Source organism: Manis pentadactyla, chromosome 4 (assembly GCF_030020395.1).
Source record: "Manis pentadactyla isolate mManPen7 chromosome 4, mManPen7.hap1, whole genome shotgun sequence".
Classification (NCBI taxonomy): domain Eukaryota; kingdom Metazoa; phylum Chordata; class Mammalia; order Pholidota; family Manidae; genus Manis; species Manis pentadactyla.
In genome coordinates, this window is record NC_080022.1 from 65,010,815 (window position 1) to 65,026,705 (window position 15,891).

The 15,891-nt window shown below is 33.9% G+C and overlaps 1 protein-coding gene across 3 annotated transcripts in view; it reads right to left on the reverse strand.

Annotated features, from left to right (window-relative positions):
- Nucleotides 1–15,891, reverse strand: part of PIGK (phosphatidylinositol glycan anchor biosynthesis class K) — a 128,006-nt gene that overhangs the window by 93,875 nt on the left and 18,240 nt on the right. For all 3 annotated transcript variants that reach the window (XM_036890254.2, XM_057500338.1, XM_057500339.1), the window contains one exon: nucleotides 1,357–1,492. In XM_036890254.2, coding sequence (XP_036746149.2) covers nucleotides 1,357–1,492 — 136 coding nt within the window. The remainder of the gene's footprint in view (nucleotides 1–1,356; nucleotides 1,493–15,891) is intronic.

Consider the following 15,891-nt stretch of genomic DNA (forward strand, 5'->3'; position numbering starts at 1 on the left):
AAAAATTATTCATCAGTCTTTATAAATACTTCTTTGGGAGGATACAAAACACACAAACTTTTAAATAAATTCAGCAACATTGTAACTATTACAGTTAATCTATGCAGCTACTTAGTCAATTCTAGATTTACCATGAAAGGTCCATAATAAATCATAAAAATAAAACCATAAGAAAAGGTCTATAAAAAAATCTCCAAATTATGTACCTTTGAATTTTTAATGCATTTTTCTTTCCTAAATCTCATTAGGAATACCTTTAACATATAAAAAATTCATAATACTTTAAACCACATTTCCCAACCTGGTATTTCTGGACCTCTGTGAGTCTTTGAAAACATATTTAAAATTGTACAGATCTATATTAAAAAGTAGAAAATCTGTCCGGCTTTCCTACTGACTTTTCCCTAGATCATAAGTATGTAAATGTATATGTGTATGTATGTATGTATGTATGTAATGTTTAGCTTACATTTTTCCCAAAAGAGAGCAAAATGCTAAATGTTTTGATAGGATTTCTTCTTGGTTAACAAGGAAGGGATATTTTTGGTCCACAGTTTATGATGACTAAACTAGTAAAATGTCCAACATTCATTTAATCATTGAACAAACATTTTTTGAATGCCTTCAAAGAGCTATAGATACTTGCTAGGTATAAAATACATATGAAATAGGTCATGTCTTCAAGCAGCTTACAGCCTAGAAAGAGATAGATATGCTTTTATAATTGCTTCAGAACAGGTCTGGAAACACAGGAAACTAGCTTGTTAAAAGGGGAAGGATTATGAGGAAGACTTCACCAGGAAAGACTTTGATGTATTTAAATGTATTCACAATCTATTAAACTTAAAATGAAATTTCAAAGTGAGAAAGTATGATGCCATTTTTTTCAGATTCACATTTTAATTTTAAACATACATATATATGTAAACATTGGAAGAAAATTAAAAGTAGTGCCAAGTAGTGGAAATATAGGTGAGTTTTTTGTTAGTCATTTAAATTTTTTCATAATTAATGTTTATTAAAAATCTAAAACTTGAAATTTTAGATTGAATTTGAAAAATATACAATATATTTACTGTAAAGCAAAGTTGATACATGAAACCTCACTAGAATACTCTAATATAGAAGCAAAGATGAAATTGTTCTATCCTAGATACATATATGAAATGGTCACATTGTAAAAGTTTTATTCATATATTGTTTCCTTACTAGAGACAGAATTATGTCAAGGCTTCAGTGACAATTATGTACAAAGTTTAAAGGAGAAGAATAAGACTATTTTATTATACCACTATTTTAGAGCTTAAAAGTAACAACAACTACATTTTTTAAATGTTGCTAAATTAAACAATTTACCTCATAACTTCTATAATCCACTTCCACATCATCTCCATACACATTGAGTTCCATATTCTTGTGACTAAACACTGTAGCTGGCTTGGGATTTCTAGGGTTGCACGCCATATCATCTGCAAGCATCAGAACAATGTGACTAGAAAAAAAAAATTCCAGTAAATACACTCTTAAAATAAAGCCAAAGATAAAAACAGATACACTTTATTTATATCATGCGGCAAATACGTTCATTTTTTTCTTCATTAAAAATAATTCAAAATAATTAGAGTACATATTTAAAAGAGCTTTAATTATGTTTTTCATATCTTTTTACAGTATAAGTTTGAAAGTAAAGAAATTAGAGCAATTTGGAATGAACTTATCTGGGGAACTTTAAATTACTAAATTTTTTTCCCAGTAGAGCATACTTTATGCTGTACAGTAAAAGGAAGGTAAGGGAGCTACACTGTTCTCCCCAAATATATAAAAATAAATTTTAGTAATATTTGACATTCTCAATATTAAACTACGATATTCCATGGAATTTAATTTTCAGAATCCCAAGTATGAAAACAAGCAATTCATCAGCAAGTGCAATCAGGGCACCACAGGAGTACATCTTCAGTCTAATCACTCTTTGATGGCTCTCCTCCATCTCCCTAATACCAGTCACCACCATCTCCTGACTAGAAGCTGGGGTGGTGCCCTATCTGGCTTCCCACTTCCACTCTCACTCTCTTACATCTTATAGTTCATTCTCCTGATAGCCACTAGAGTGATCTTCCTTAGGTAAGTCAGATTATTAAACTTTCTCATTTAAAACCCTCCAGTGACTCCCCCATTATTATTAGAGGAAAATCAAAACCCCTTACCTGGTCTAAGAAGTTCAGTGTGTCTCTAACTTCAGCCCCTACCACCCACATTCACTATGTTCCTTCCACACTATGGCCATTTTTCTGTTCCAGGATTATGCCAAACCTTTCCCATTTCAGGGGCTACTGACTTCTCTCCTCCAAAATCTTCATATCATTCCAATCTCAGCTAAGGTATCTTATTCCCATTATGTGTTTTATTATCCACAGGTCATGTATGAATCCGAAATCCCCACCACCTATCACCACTGCCCCTATTAGAATATAAGCTCTGTGAGGGCAGGGGCAGCTGTCCTGTTCACTGTATCACTCAGGTTTAGTAATAGAGTCTGGCATATAGTGGGTATTCAGTAGTTGAGTAAATAGAACATTTTAATTTTTGCATATATTTTCTTTGAGAGAAAATTACAAAATCTCTCTTAAATATGTCCCATCTTGATCTTACCATTAAAACTGGTGAATGTGAATCAGACAATACTTTATTCTACCATATACTTGAGCTTCCCAAACATAAGGGAAAAATCAATGTGGCATACATAATTAGTTTGGCAGAAGGCAGAAAGAAGAAAATGTTCTGCTGCATATGTTCCAAATACATTAAAGTTCAAAACTGAAACATTGTGATTTTTCTTGAAAATTGGCTATACTTCTATTTTGAAAGAGTTCCAACCCTGCCACATTCAAAGATCAGATCTTCAGCTGTTACTGATTCATACTCATAGAATGGTAAAAGTAGTTCCTCTTAAAATGGAAAATATATCTTCTCTTTTTAATAACTTAAGATGATTAACTTATATTAAATTACTATCAATCATATCTTTTTAAATTAGCCACTATTAAACCAAGACTGAACTGATCTTCAAATTTCAATATAAAAATAAGTATTCCTTCAAGTCATGATTTTTCTTTTTAATTAAGGTATCATTGATATATAATCTTACAAAGGTTTCACATGAGCAACATTGTGGTTTCAACACTCACCCATATTATCAATTCCCCCCATATCCCATTGCAATCACTGTCCATCAGTGTAGTAAGATGCTATAGAGTCATTACTTGTCTTCTCTGTGCTATACTGCCTTCCCCATGACCTACCTATACTGTGAGTGCTAACTATAGTGGTCCTTAATCCCCTTCTCCCTCCCTCCAGGTCATGTTTTTTGTTTAAGGTTAATTTCACTCTATGAAACTAAATGATATTCAGTATCTACACAATGTCAATATCCTAAAGAAGTAGAAACTTGAACTCAAAATTACAAATTCAATCAACACTACTCCTACAGATAATTTTAAGCCTCAATATAAGTACCTTACTTACTACAATCAATATACCATAAAAAATCATTATATGTATGTGTAATAAGTGAAAAAAAACAGATCAGGAAAAAGACTGGATTTCAAAGGGTTAGATGTATAACCACATATTCTAATTCACTGTTTCTGAAACTTACAAATTGTTCAGAAATCTTTTCTGGAGAAAAAAAAATTCTCACGTGGTTCAAGTGTTAAATTATTTGCATATACAGTGATACTAAAATACATACATGAAATTAACCCCTTAGGCTTATAGTTCTTATAAAATTATAGATAAATACAAAATTCTAAGTGAAATTTTAACAAAACAACCAAACTAGTAATAACCTAGTAAAAAATAAGCATTAATTCCATTTGAAGGATGATGTTATTTCACTAAAACTAAATGAATGCTGTTGTATTTAACAGAAGAAAGATAATTTCAGGCCTCATTCTATACTTCATTGTTTTCTATATTTTGATAACCACACTACAGCATAATGCAATGACACAGAAAATGGTCACAGAAGTATCTTGTACAAAATGCAATTCATAATTTCCTGGCTCTGTTTACTACTGTTCAGGATAATCAGATTTTAAATGTAACTAAGCTTTTGCCAATAAACAGTCTTTGAACACCGATTATCATGAGATCTAATTTGTTGACTCCTTTAAAGTGTCTCTTTCACTTGACCATCAGGTTAGTCTCACAGCAGTTATTTAAGTCTTCACTAGTAGGTATCAGATCAATCACTGCTGGAATTTAGAACAAAAAAATCTAAACTAAAGACACACTACTACATTCATATAAATAATGATAGCAAGTTGCTTTGCATCTTATTAAAAATGAGATGAAATCCAACAAATATTTACATTTCATAAAAGAATGTGGTATTATGCAGTGTGGCAATCCAATTCTACCATGTGTGATGAATTAGCTCTCATACTTTATTCAAGCCCCTACCAAAGCTACATTGTACAACATAGCATATGGTTACATGGCCTTCTCTCAATCAAAACCAACAGAAAAAGTGAGTACTGAAACTCTATAAAAGTTCAAACTGGGTTTGAATCCAAATAATATAATGATTATTTATATCAGTAGTTGACACATTTTTCAAGTTATGCACTCTTGTTAATTTAAAAAATATGAAGACATACCCACATATATCTACTAATTTGTAAGTTATATGTATTTCCTACTTTAAATATATATTTTAAAAATTAGTGAAACAAAACTTCTTTTCTTTTTAAAATAAAAAATAAACATCAAGAAAGCACTAATATTTTCTTTGGTACTTGATCTAAATAGAATACCCTGATTATGCTAAACAGATTTTAAAGACTATCAATATGAAAATGAAATTTTAAAGCTTCTCAAAAAAACAAGACATGAAACCCAATTTGAGAAACTTATGTAGGGGGAAAATGATCTAAAATAAATACTTTCCATTATTACGTTTGCCAAATATTACAGGAACAGGTAACCCCTGCATCAGGGCTACTAGGCCATTCTTTTACTCTCCTCCCTGAAATTCTTCCTTCGCCCAATAAGAACCAATAGGTAAAAAAAAAATTTTTTTAAGTAATTTAAATAAATGAATAATCTGTCATTGCCTCACACACCTCAATAAACAAAAAGCAAATAACCCAATTAAAAAATGGGCAGAGGAGCTGAACAGACACTTCTCCAAAGAAGAAATTCAGATGGCCAACAGGCACATGAAAAGATGCTCCACATCGCTAATCATCAGAGAAATGCAAATTAAAACCACAATGAGATATCACCTCACGCCAGTTAGGATGGCCACCATCCAAAAGACAAACAACAACAAATGTTGATGAGGTTGTGGAGAAAGGGGAAGCCTCCTACACTGCTGGTGGGAATGTAAACTAGTTCAACCATTGTGGAAAGCAGTATGGAGGTCCCTAAAAAAACTAAAAAGAGAAATACCATTAGACCGAGGAATTCCACTTCTAGGAATTTACACTAAGAATGCAGCAGCCCAGTTTGAAAAAGACATATTTTTATCGCAGCACTATTTACAATAACCAAGAATTGGAAGCAACCTAAGTGTTCATCAGTAGATAAATGGATAAAGAAGATGTGGTACATATACACAATGGAATATTATTCAGCCATAAGAAGAAAACATATCCTACCATTTGCAATAACATAGATGGAAGTAGAGGGTATGATGCTCACTGAAATAAGCCAGGCAGAGAAAGACAAGTATCAAATGATTTCACTCATATGTGGAGTATAAGAACAAAGCAAGAACTGAAGGAACAAAACAGCAGCAGACTCATAAAACCCAAGAATGGGCTAACAGTTATCAAAGAGAAAGGGATTGGGGAGGATGGGTGGGAAGCGGGGGATAAGGGGGAAAAAGGGGCATTATGATTAGTATGTATAATGTGTTGGGGGGGGCGGACATGGGGAAGGCAGTATAACACAGAGAAGACAAGTAGTGATTCTATAGCCTCTTACTACACTGATGGACAGTGACTGTAATGGAGTATATGGTGGGAACTTGGCAATAGGCAGAGTCTAGTAACCATAATGTTGTTCATGTAATTGTACATTAATGACAGCAAAAAAAGAAAAAAATTACTATTCATTCTATAGCCATGCTACTACCTCAGAGAATCTTTAGCTATCAGAGCTAGGATCACCAGACTTATCGTCAATAATATCACCATCCCAAATTCAAATAGTAGCTGAAATTAAAGCAGCAGGAGATTTAAGGATTATAGGGATCTCTGATGCTCTCTTAAATCTCTGGGTTTCTGCTCATAAGTGTTGTTTTTTTCCTGACATAAATTATTCAGAATACTCTACAGAATATTGCTTCTGTAATAATATAACAACTGTTGGGTCTAGCAAATGCAATACTTTTTGTTACAAAATCATTAGCTTGATGCCAGAGTAATTTACTTTTAGGCTTTTTTCCTTCCTTCTCCTCCAAGTTCTCCAATTTAATAAATCCCTCTTTCCTTCCTCCGCCTCCAAGTTAATCAGTCTCACCACCAATGCATTAATGAAACTAATCATAACAAATCTGCTAGCACAGGTGTTAGACTGCCAAATTTTCTGAATTACTTTGAATTTTCCAAATGTCAAACAATTGACAGTACTAGACAAAACAATGCCAATTATTTCATACTTATATTATTATAAATAAAACTCAAAAAACTGCACTGCAGAGACAGGGAATCAATAGCAGCAGACATGTTCATAAGAGTTGAGGTAGCTAGTTACAGGCTCATACATATAAAGTAACATGTGGTTTAATATACCAAAATAATAACTAACATTTGGTATATCTCAAGCACTGCGCTAATAAAATAAACACATTACAAGCATTATTTCATACATTATTTCCAAGATATGTATTATCATTCCTATTCCTATTTTTACAGGTTACAAAACTGCAGCACACAAAAAGTTAAATAGTATATATGTCCCAGGTCACACAACTAGCAAGTAATGGAGTTTGGATTCAAACCCAGTTTGCTTGAACATTGCTTTTAACAATTCTGCATCACCTCATTTTATACTGATAATTTAATCAACTTAGGTAATTAAGTTAAATATACAAACTTATTATTGCTATTCAATATTTATGGCACATAACTGACATAAAATAGGCCCTTGAAGTTCTAAATCCAGAGCCTTAGCAAACTCTCAAATTGAAGAATAGCACTAGAGCATATAATTTCTTCTTTGAACACAGTAAGGTATAACTGAAAAAATAAGTGCCCACTTAAATGCAAAAATCAGAGAACATAACTTCAAAGAGATATAGAAGCTATTGTTGTAGACGTCTCCAATTAATTCCCCAAAGCCCTGTCTAACTCTTTTATGCAGGAAGACATTGAGATTACATCTTGCTGTTGGCCATTCCTCTCACCAGGTCTTTTCAGCCACCAAACCTGCCATTTTGACTCTCAACCATCTACACCCGCACCTGGAGTCTACACCTAAGTCTTCACTGCTTCATCTCTGCTTCCAAACACCCTCCCCCCGAATATTAACCACTCTTCCTATAATGGGGGGAAGGGAAAGTAGCAGAGACGTTCTACCCACTCCCTTCTCTGTTCCTGTCAAGAGTTAAAATTAGTATTGTATGGACATGTTTTTCATCTCTTTTCCTGTTTTCCATTGCTCAACTTACCACTAACTAGTTTACTGACTTACACAAGCACACCAGCCTCAAGGCTTGGAATTCAGATATGTGTGTTATATTACCAAAATTACAGGTTATTTTACTTCTCAAGCATTTTGGATGACTCACAAAAATATTCAAAATAAAGAATGTTAAATTAATGAATGCCACTTATCTAGTATAATCTACTTTTGTCAAAATACATAAGAAAAAAATTGTAATCTTGATATACTGCATACAGTACATCAGAGTAGAAGTCAATATGTATCATCTTCCACATCTTCTCATGGTTAAGAGAAATTTTACTTTTTAAATTTTCCAGTAATGATCTGCACTGATTTAGTCAGTCTCCTCAACTCAACTACTTTTATGACAAATATCTTGGAATCTTGCTCGGCATGAGTAGAAAATTTTAACAGTCTGTATGTAACCTCTTTAAAATGCTGTAAGCAGCTTCCTAGGATTTGACTACAATTCCTAAATTGCACATTTTTTTGAAAAACATATGTAAACATCATTAGTTGCCTTCTCCAGTACATTTCTATTCTCAAATGGCAAGAAAATCAAAAGGTCCTCTCAATTTTTACTGGGTATTAGGCAAGACAGTTTAGATATTCTCTTCATTAAAAGAATTTGCATGGCTATGCTTCTGAGGTATCATTTAAAAAAAATCTATTTGGCAAAGGATAAAATACAGAGACATAACACTGCTGATGAAGAGTATTTTGCTACCAGTTCTGTTCTCCAGTTTAATCATAAAAATCAACTAGAACAAAATTTAAAGAAGATAAATATAAAATGGAGACTATCAGAGACAAAATGAAAGTAATTAACTGAAAGATAATGCATCTCAATTAAATATAATTCAACAATTCCTTTTTTAAATAGCGATATAATAGTGTTCACTGATATGAATTTGACTTAACTATTCCAAATAAAAATTGTACAGGCACTTACTTGTATTTTATCCAAATTATCAAATTTCAATTCCATATTTCAACAAAATTACAGAAAAATAAGGTTGGAAGTTATGGAGAAATGAAAACAAGGCAAGTTTATGGAATTAACTACTGTTACTTCATTTCTAGAGAGTAAGAGAGAAAACTGGTTTAAATTCAGGAGAAGTATGCTAAACAATATGGCAGAATTCCCAAAAACAGATCTGAACACAATATTTTAGTAGAAGTAAATTAAAAAAAAAAAGAGAGATGGTTGAGTTCTGAGAAGGAACTTTAAAATTTTCTTCTAGTTCTAACATAAAAGTGATGACTACTGGTACTTAAAATGTAACCACAATGTAACAGTCACAGAATGTATCCTTTCAGATACTTAATTCTCTTAAATCACAACAATCCTGTGAAGACTATTACTGTCTCCATTCTAAAGATAATGAAATTCAGTGAGGTCAGATCATTTGCCCAAAGTTTCATTTTTGGTAAGCAGAAGTATTGAGACTGGATTTCAAAACCCGCACACTTTCTCCATCACTGCTACATTCTTTGGCACAATGGAATATATTGCCTTTCACTCCCCTCCCGCATAGTGAGCAGAGCCAAAAAAAACCTTTAATAATTTCTATACTCTCATCAACAATTATTAAAGGGACATCATTTTTCCCCATAAGAACCTCACACTATTTCCATTCTCAATAATTCAATGAAATTCATGCTTTAACTTCATTACAAATAAATCATTTAATTTTAAAGTTATAAATTTAAGTCTGTTTTCACCTTTAAAAAACTGAAAAATCTTTCCAAAATCTTTTTTAAATACAATAAAAGCCAAGAACAGTTGGTGAACAGAATGTTCTGATTTCAAGTCTTTTTCAAAACCCAGTACCAGCCTGGTGCCTTTGTCAACACCTGCACTGCCTCCACCCTGCAACAGATCACCAGAACACCCTACTGTGTGGCTATGTCACATGCTGCCGGCTGTGTTGCTGCCACACTGGTACCCACTGTATGATTAAGCCATGGTCTTTCATGAGTAAAACATTTCTTTCTGTATCACATGTTCATGAAGTTTCTGAAGAACAGTAAATATTACTGCAAGTGAAGATTACAGCATGACCTTTATGAAGCAAGAGGACTGTAGAAATTCATTACTACTCCACAAAGGAGCCATGTAAAAACAGTTCACTGGGCCACAGAAATGTTGAACTGAAATGCACAGTGCATTTTCCAGTTCTAACCTAGAAAGGGTAAGCCTCAGAGCACTTCCTTTGTATTGTCAATATTACTTGAGCACTGGATTGAAGATTTACTGCTTCTTGTTGGGAGGTTAGTCCCAACATACTCAATCACTAAGAATTTCAAGTGGAGTACATTGACATTTCTTTACATCCTTTCTGTATTCAATCTTTTTCAATTCTTTCATAACCCTAAGGAATATTTCTTAACTAAGTTAACATCTCTTAAATGAACTGCCCAACTCCCATGGGAGTCACATACAAGTGATATGAACATAATATTCATATTATAGATAATCCAACCAATGAGACCTTAAATGAAGTTACTGAGATACTTAATAAGTATGGAGTTACCACAATAGGAAGTATATATGAAGCAATGTATGGACCCTGCTCTTGTGGGAAAAAAAAAGGCATCCATTTTCGTGACTGGCCTTTTAATGAAGGTGCACCACCATCCAACCAGATTGCTGATGACAGGTTCAGTCTTGTAAAAATCAAATTCCATGAAGAACCTGGTTGTTGTAATGCTGTTCACTGTATTTCAGGCCCTTAGAGAGCTCCAATGTTTGTTGCTTAGCATTAATAGAAGGTAGAATGAAACATGCTGCTGTTGCACACATCACAAGAGAAAAGCAGCATGAAGCTCTTAACATCAAGCAACTGTTGCATCTAGAGAAGACCATAAAACATGTCTATGCTGCAAATATTTCAATAGTCAATAAAACTGGGATGCCTGATGCAACTGCCTTGAAAGCAGAATTTCAGATGGACCTAATTTGTTGTACATAATGGCCAAGAAGTTGGCTTGGGGAATAAGCCTAATTCCTTTCACAGGAATACTGAAAAGCAGTCTTACCAAGTTACAAGCTTGACAGAACATCAGTTTCTTTGAATCAGGTGAGTAGGATTATGATTACAGTACTCTGAAGAGTTCATGGGAAGCAAAGAAATAGAAAAAGTGACTATTTCCATGCCTTGGCTACTGTAAATCCCACTGCAATGAACACAAAGGTGCATAAATGTTTTCAAGTTAGTGTTGTTTCTTTCAAATACCCAGAAATGAAATTGCTGGATCATATGGTAGCTCTATTTTTAATTTTTTGAGGAACTTCCATACTTTTTCCATAGTGGCTGTACCAATTTACATTCCCACCAACAGTGCATGAGAGTTCCCTTTTTCTCCACATCCTTGCCAACATTTGTTACTTCTTTTCTTTTCTATAATAGCCATCTATACAGTAGGAGTTAATGAGGTTCTGATTTGCATTTTCCTGTTATTTAACGATGTTGAGCATATTCATGTACCTGCTGGCCATCTGTATGTCTTTTTTTGAAAATGTCTATTCAGATCCTCTGCCTGTTTTTAATTGAATTATTTGAGTTTTTTTGCAATTCCATATGACTTCTTTGTATATTTTGGATATTAACCCCTTATTAGATATATACTTCAGAAATATTTATTTTCTCCCATCAATAGGTTACCTTTTCATTTTGCTGGTCTCCTTTGCTATACAGAGGCTTTTCAGTTTAATGTCATCCCACTTGTTGATTTTTGCTTTTGTTGCATTTGCTTTTGGTGTCAAATAAAAAAACAAATCATTGCCAAGACCAATGTCAAGAAGCTTACTGCCTAAGTTTTCTTCTAGGAGCTTAATGGTTTTAGATCTTATGTGCAAGTCTTTAATCAATTCTGAGTTGATTTTTGTTTATGGTGGAAGTTAGGGATCCAATTTCATTCTTTTATATGTGGCTGTCCGGTTTTCCCAACACCATTTATTGAAGAGACTGCCCTTTTCCCATCACACATTCTTGCCTCCTTTGTCATAAATTAATTGATCATATAAGCATGGGTTTATTTATGGGCTCTCTTTTGTTCCATTGGTCTACATATCTGTTTTTATGCTAATACCATGCTATTTTGGTTATTATAGCTTTGAATATACTTTGAAATCAGGAAGTGTGATGCCTCCAGCTTTGTTATTTCTCAAGACTGCTTTGGCTATTTGAGGTGTTTTGTGATTCCACACAAATTTCAGGATTTTTTTCTTTTTCTGTGACAAATGCCATTGGAATTTTAATAGGGATTGCATTAAATCTGTAGGTTGCTTTGAATACAATGGACATTATTTCAATTCATGAGCAGAGAATATCTTTCCATTTATTTATGTCTTCAATTTCTTTCCTTAGTGTCTTATCGTTTTCAGAGTACAGGTCTTTCACCCTTCTGATTAAGTTTATTCATAGGTATTTTACTGTTTTTGATGCAATATTTTATTGTTTTTGATGCGACTGTAAGTGGGATTTTCTTAATTTCTCCTCCTGATAGTTCATTACTAGTGTATAGAAACAAGGCAGATTTTTGTAGATTATTTTGTATCTTGCAACTTAACTGATTTCATGTATTCTAACAGTTTTTGGTGGAGTCTTAAGGGTTTTCTATATATAATATCATGTCATCTGCAAACAGTTTCACTAAGAGCTTGTACTCTTAAACACTGTGCTAACTGCCTCCCAACTAAATTGTGATTTCTTTACAATTACACAATCCCTGGAGGTACCTGGATTTTGGTTTCTAATTGATTTTAAAACAATCATTCAATAAGGCTACTACTTAACAAGGCCATTACAAATACTCAGGAAACCAAAGTATTGCACATTGTGATAAAATAGTAGAGGTAAGATGAAATAGGTTCACTTTATTGAAGGTATCAAAGTGAAAATAAAAATAATTTTTAGTTATCTTAAAACTGAAATAGATGGACAGCTCTAGAAAATCCTTATTACAGTAGAAAGCTCTAAAGACAGGCTATTGTAATTTTGACAAGATTATCAGATTATTTATAAAAGTAAACCAAGTTACTAAGTTATTGAGGTAGGGCAGGGACATGGGATAAGCATCATGATTAACTTTTCCTGCCTATGATGAAAAATGCTGAGATAGAAATAGTACGGTAAGAACAGGAAAACTCCATCTTAAGGCTAAGATTCCACCTTAAAAAGCAGAGAGTTGAGAGGTAAGATTCCTAACATATTTTCTCTGGCAATCAGACAATAACCCAACAGCCTGTGTCTTAAGGCAGGGCAGGCAGTCTTACTGACATGTCCCTACTACTTGAGGGGAACCACTATCTTGGACAAGAACAGGATAAATAAATCCCTTGTGTTGGGTTTATTTAGCAGAATTAGCTGGAGGACTGATACTAAAGGAGAGGAGACATGATGTCTCTCACAGGTGAGAGATAAGCACCTTGAGACCACAAGTCAAGCCTATGTCCAACAACCCCTCCTCTGCCTGTTGCCCCATTCTGAAAGCCTTAAAAGACAGAATCCCCAAACTTCCAGTGTGCCCCTTTTCTGAGGACACCCGCACTTTCCTTTCTTTAAGTGCATACTTTCAAATAAAGCTTTCTCACTGCTCAAATTATTGCATTTTGTCTCTTTGCTATTTTACTTTATTTCCAAGTCTTCACTCTGTCTCTGCCTTGCTCCTAATAAGCAGGAAGGAGCTGCTAAGAGCTCAGATTTGGGCCTGCATGTTTCTGTCGTGGGTGACCTAGACAGAACTGAAGCTGTGCGAGCTGCTCTTAGTAGCCCACCCAAAAATTTCCTTTCTTTGGGAAGTTCTCAAAATATAATCTCACTCCACTCTATGCTCCGCGGCTCTCCCAAATCCTGGAGTGGTAGGGGCTAGTCCTCATGTTGTGCAGATCCATGGGGACACAGGATGCCAAGTGACCCTGGCTCCAGGAGTTGGCAAGGGAATCTGCCCTAGGCCAAGAACTCTCTCTCTTTACCTCTGCACTTTTCTGTTCTCTGCTGCCTACAAGGCAGCTGCCATTCTCTGCTGCTCTTGCTTCAATGAATTGCTTCCTTACCTGCACTCGTCTGGCCTGTTCAAGAATTCTTTCTCACCCAAAGTCAAGAACACTCCCCTTTCTAGGTTGAGGTTTCTCCTAGTGCTTCACCTAGTATGCAGGGAGATATCTCCCCAGACACAGCTACCTGGCAACATTATTATGCAAAAACTTCATAAGGCATACCAACATTTATCTTTATTTTTAATTAATTGCTCTCATGTACCGCTTTTAATATTTCAATTTATGCTGATGAATTGGTCAACATATATAATCACTACACCAGGATTCTAGCATTAGCTCTGAAACCACACAGTTGTTGACCTTAAATGTCTCTTTACCTCACAGGAATACATTTTTCTCATAATTTTTCTGGACTACTAATTTTGAGGTCTTTAAAGACAATTTTTATCCCAAAATTTTCAAATGTGAAAAGCATTTGAAGATTAAAAAAGGTTTTGGTTTTTTTTTATGGTACAAGAATTTGAAAGGAACAAAACTGTCATTGTTTGTAGATTTTATGGCTATCAAAAAAAGAATAACAGCCAAATTATTAAAATTAAGTTCAGCAAATTACAGAACAACATACAAAAACCAGTTGCATATGCAACAGAAGTAAGAAAATGTACTCCTTTAAAGGTACCATTTACAATTATCAACAAACCTAAAAACAACAAAAAACCCTACAAGACATGGTTATGGAGAAAAATTAAAAATTATAAAATTTGGTTGAAAGCTGTTAAATGCAATATTAAATGGAGATACATTTCATTTACATATTGAAATATTTAATACCATAGAAAAGCCTATTCTCTCTAAGTCAATCTAAAACTCACTGCAATGCAAATCAAAATCCTAACAGTGTGTTAAGAACTTGACAAACTGATTCTAAACTTAATACAGAAGAACAGACCCAAGAATAGCCAAGAAGATTCTAAAGAACAAAGTCAAGGAAGCCCAGCTACCAGATATGAAGACAGCATCACTAATGAAGACATTATGGTATTGATAAAGGAATAAATCCCTTATCTCCTCAACATCCCCAAACCTTCCTATCTATTTACAAATCAAGAAATTTCCCCTTTGTTCCATAAATTCTTCATGGCCCTCTTAGTCTTGCAAATGGGTCCTACTTATTCTCTAAACGTAAAAGCATGATGGCAGTGGCCAAAATGCTCCTTTTAGCTTTGTCACTATTCTCCTCCTCAAAGCACATTTCAACTTCTTGACTTTTCTAAATGTTTCCCTATTCAAGACTATTATACACTTCACCAGGAACATCGTGTGCAGTGACAGACAGATCAGCTGCCAATGTGAGAATAATATGAAAGACTGTTCAGAATACATTAACTATTCATATTCAAACACTATTGTTTATACTTCTACAGAGTATATGAAAAAGAACTGTTGGGAAGTGACAAGAAACAAGAAGGAGCACATTCAAATACTTGAGTTAATATTATCTTGGCAATAACTACAAAAATATATTGCAAATTATTTACAAAGGGCATTTATTATAGTTCCCTTTTTTTCATGAAAAATTAGGCAAAATCATAAAATATAATAAAATTTTACATGTATTTAATTATTTAGAAAATCATACAAATTGTAATGGTTTAAAAAAATTACTCAGTCACCTCCCTATACAGAGTATCCTACAAAGGTCTACATAGTGATACAAAGGCAAGAGAGCTACATGGGTAGAAAGGCAGTCACAGAGGATATCCTAAGTGTTCTAGGTGAGATAAATGGTAAAAAAAAAAAAAAAAAAAGAAATAGAAATGGGAGTAACTATTATGCAGTAGATGTCATAACAAATCCATAAATGAACATAGTAAGTTGGAATTAACAAAGCAGTAAAGAATGAAGGCTGGTTGAAATTTCTGGATTTTTTAGAGAGGCAGCAGAGTCACTGCAGGTTCTTGATCGTGGGAGTGAAGAGATGAAAGCAAGTCTGAGAAGGATGATTCTAACAGCTGTGTGTGTAGGATGAGTTGGAGGGAGAATGAGACTAGAAACAGGGAATAAACAGCTACAAAGCTGTTTAAGCACAGAAGCATGAAGTACACAAAGCACGAAATAACAAAGCCTTAAACAATAGTAAAAACTATGGAAAAAATAAGAAAATGGGAGAGGTATTCCTTACATATATTAAATTAATACCACCTACTCATAAC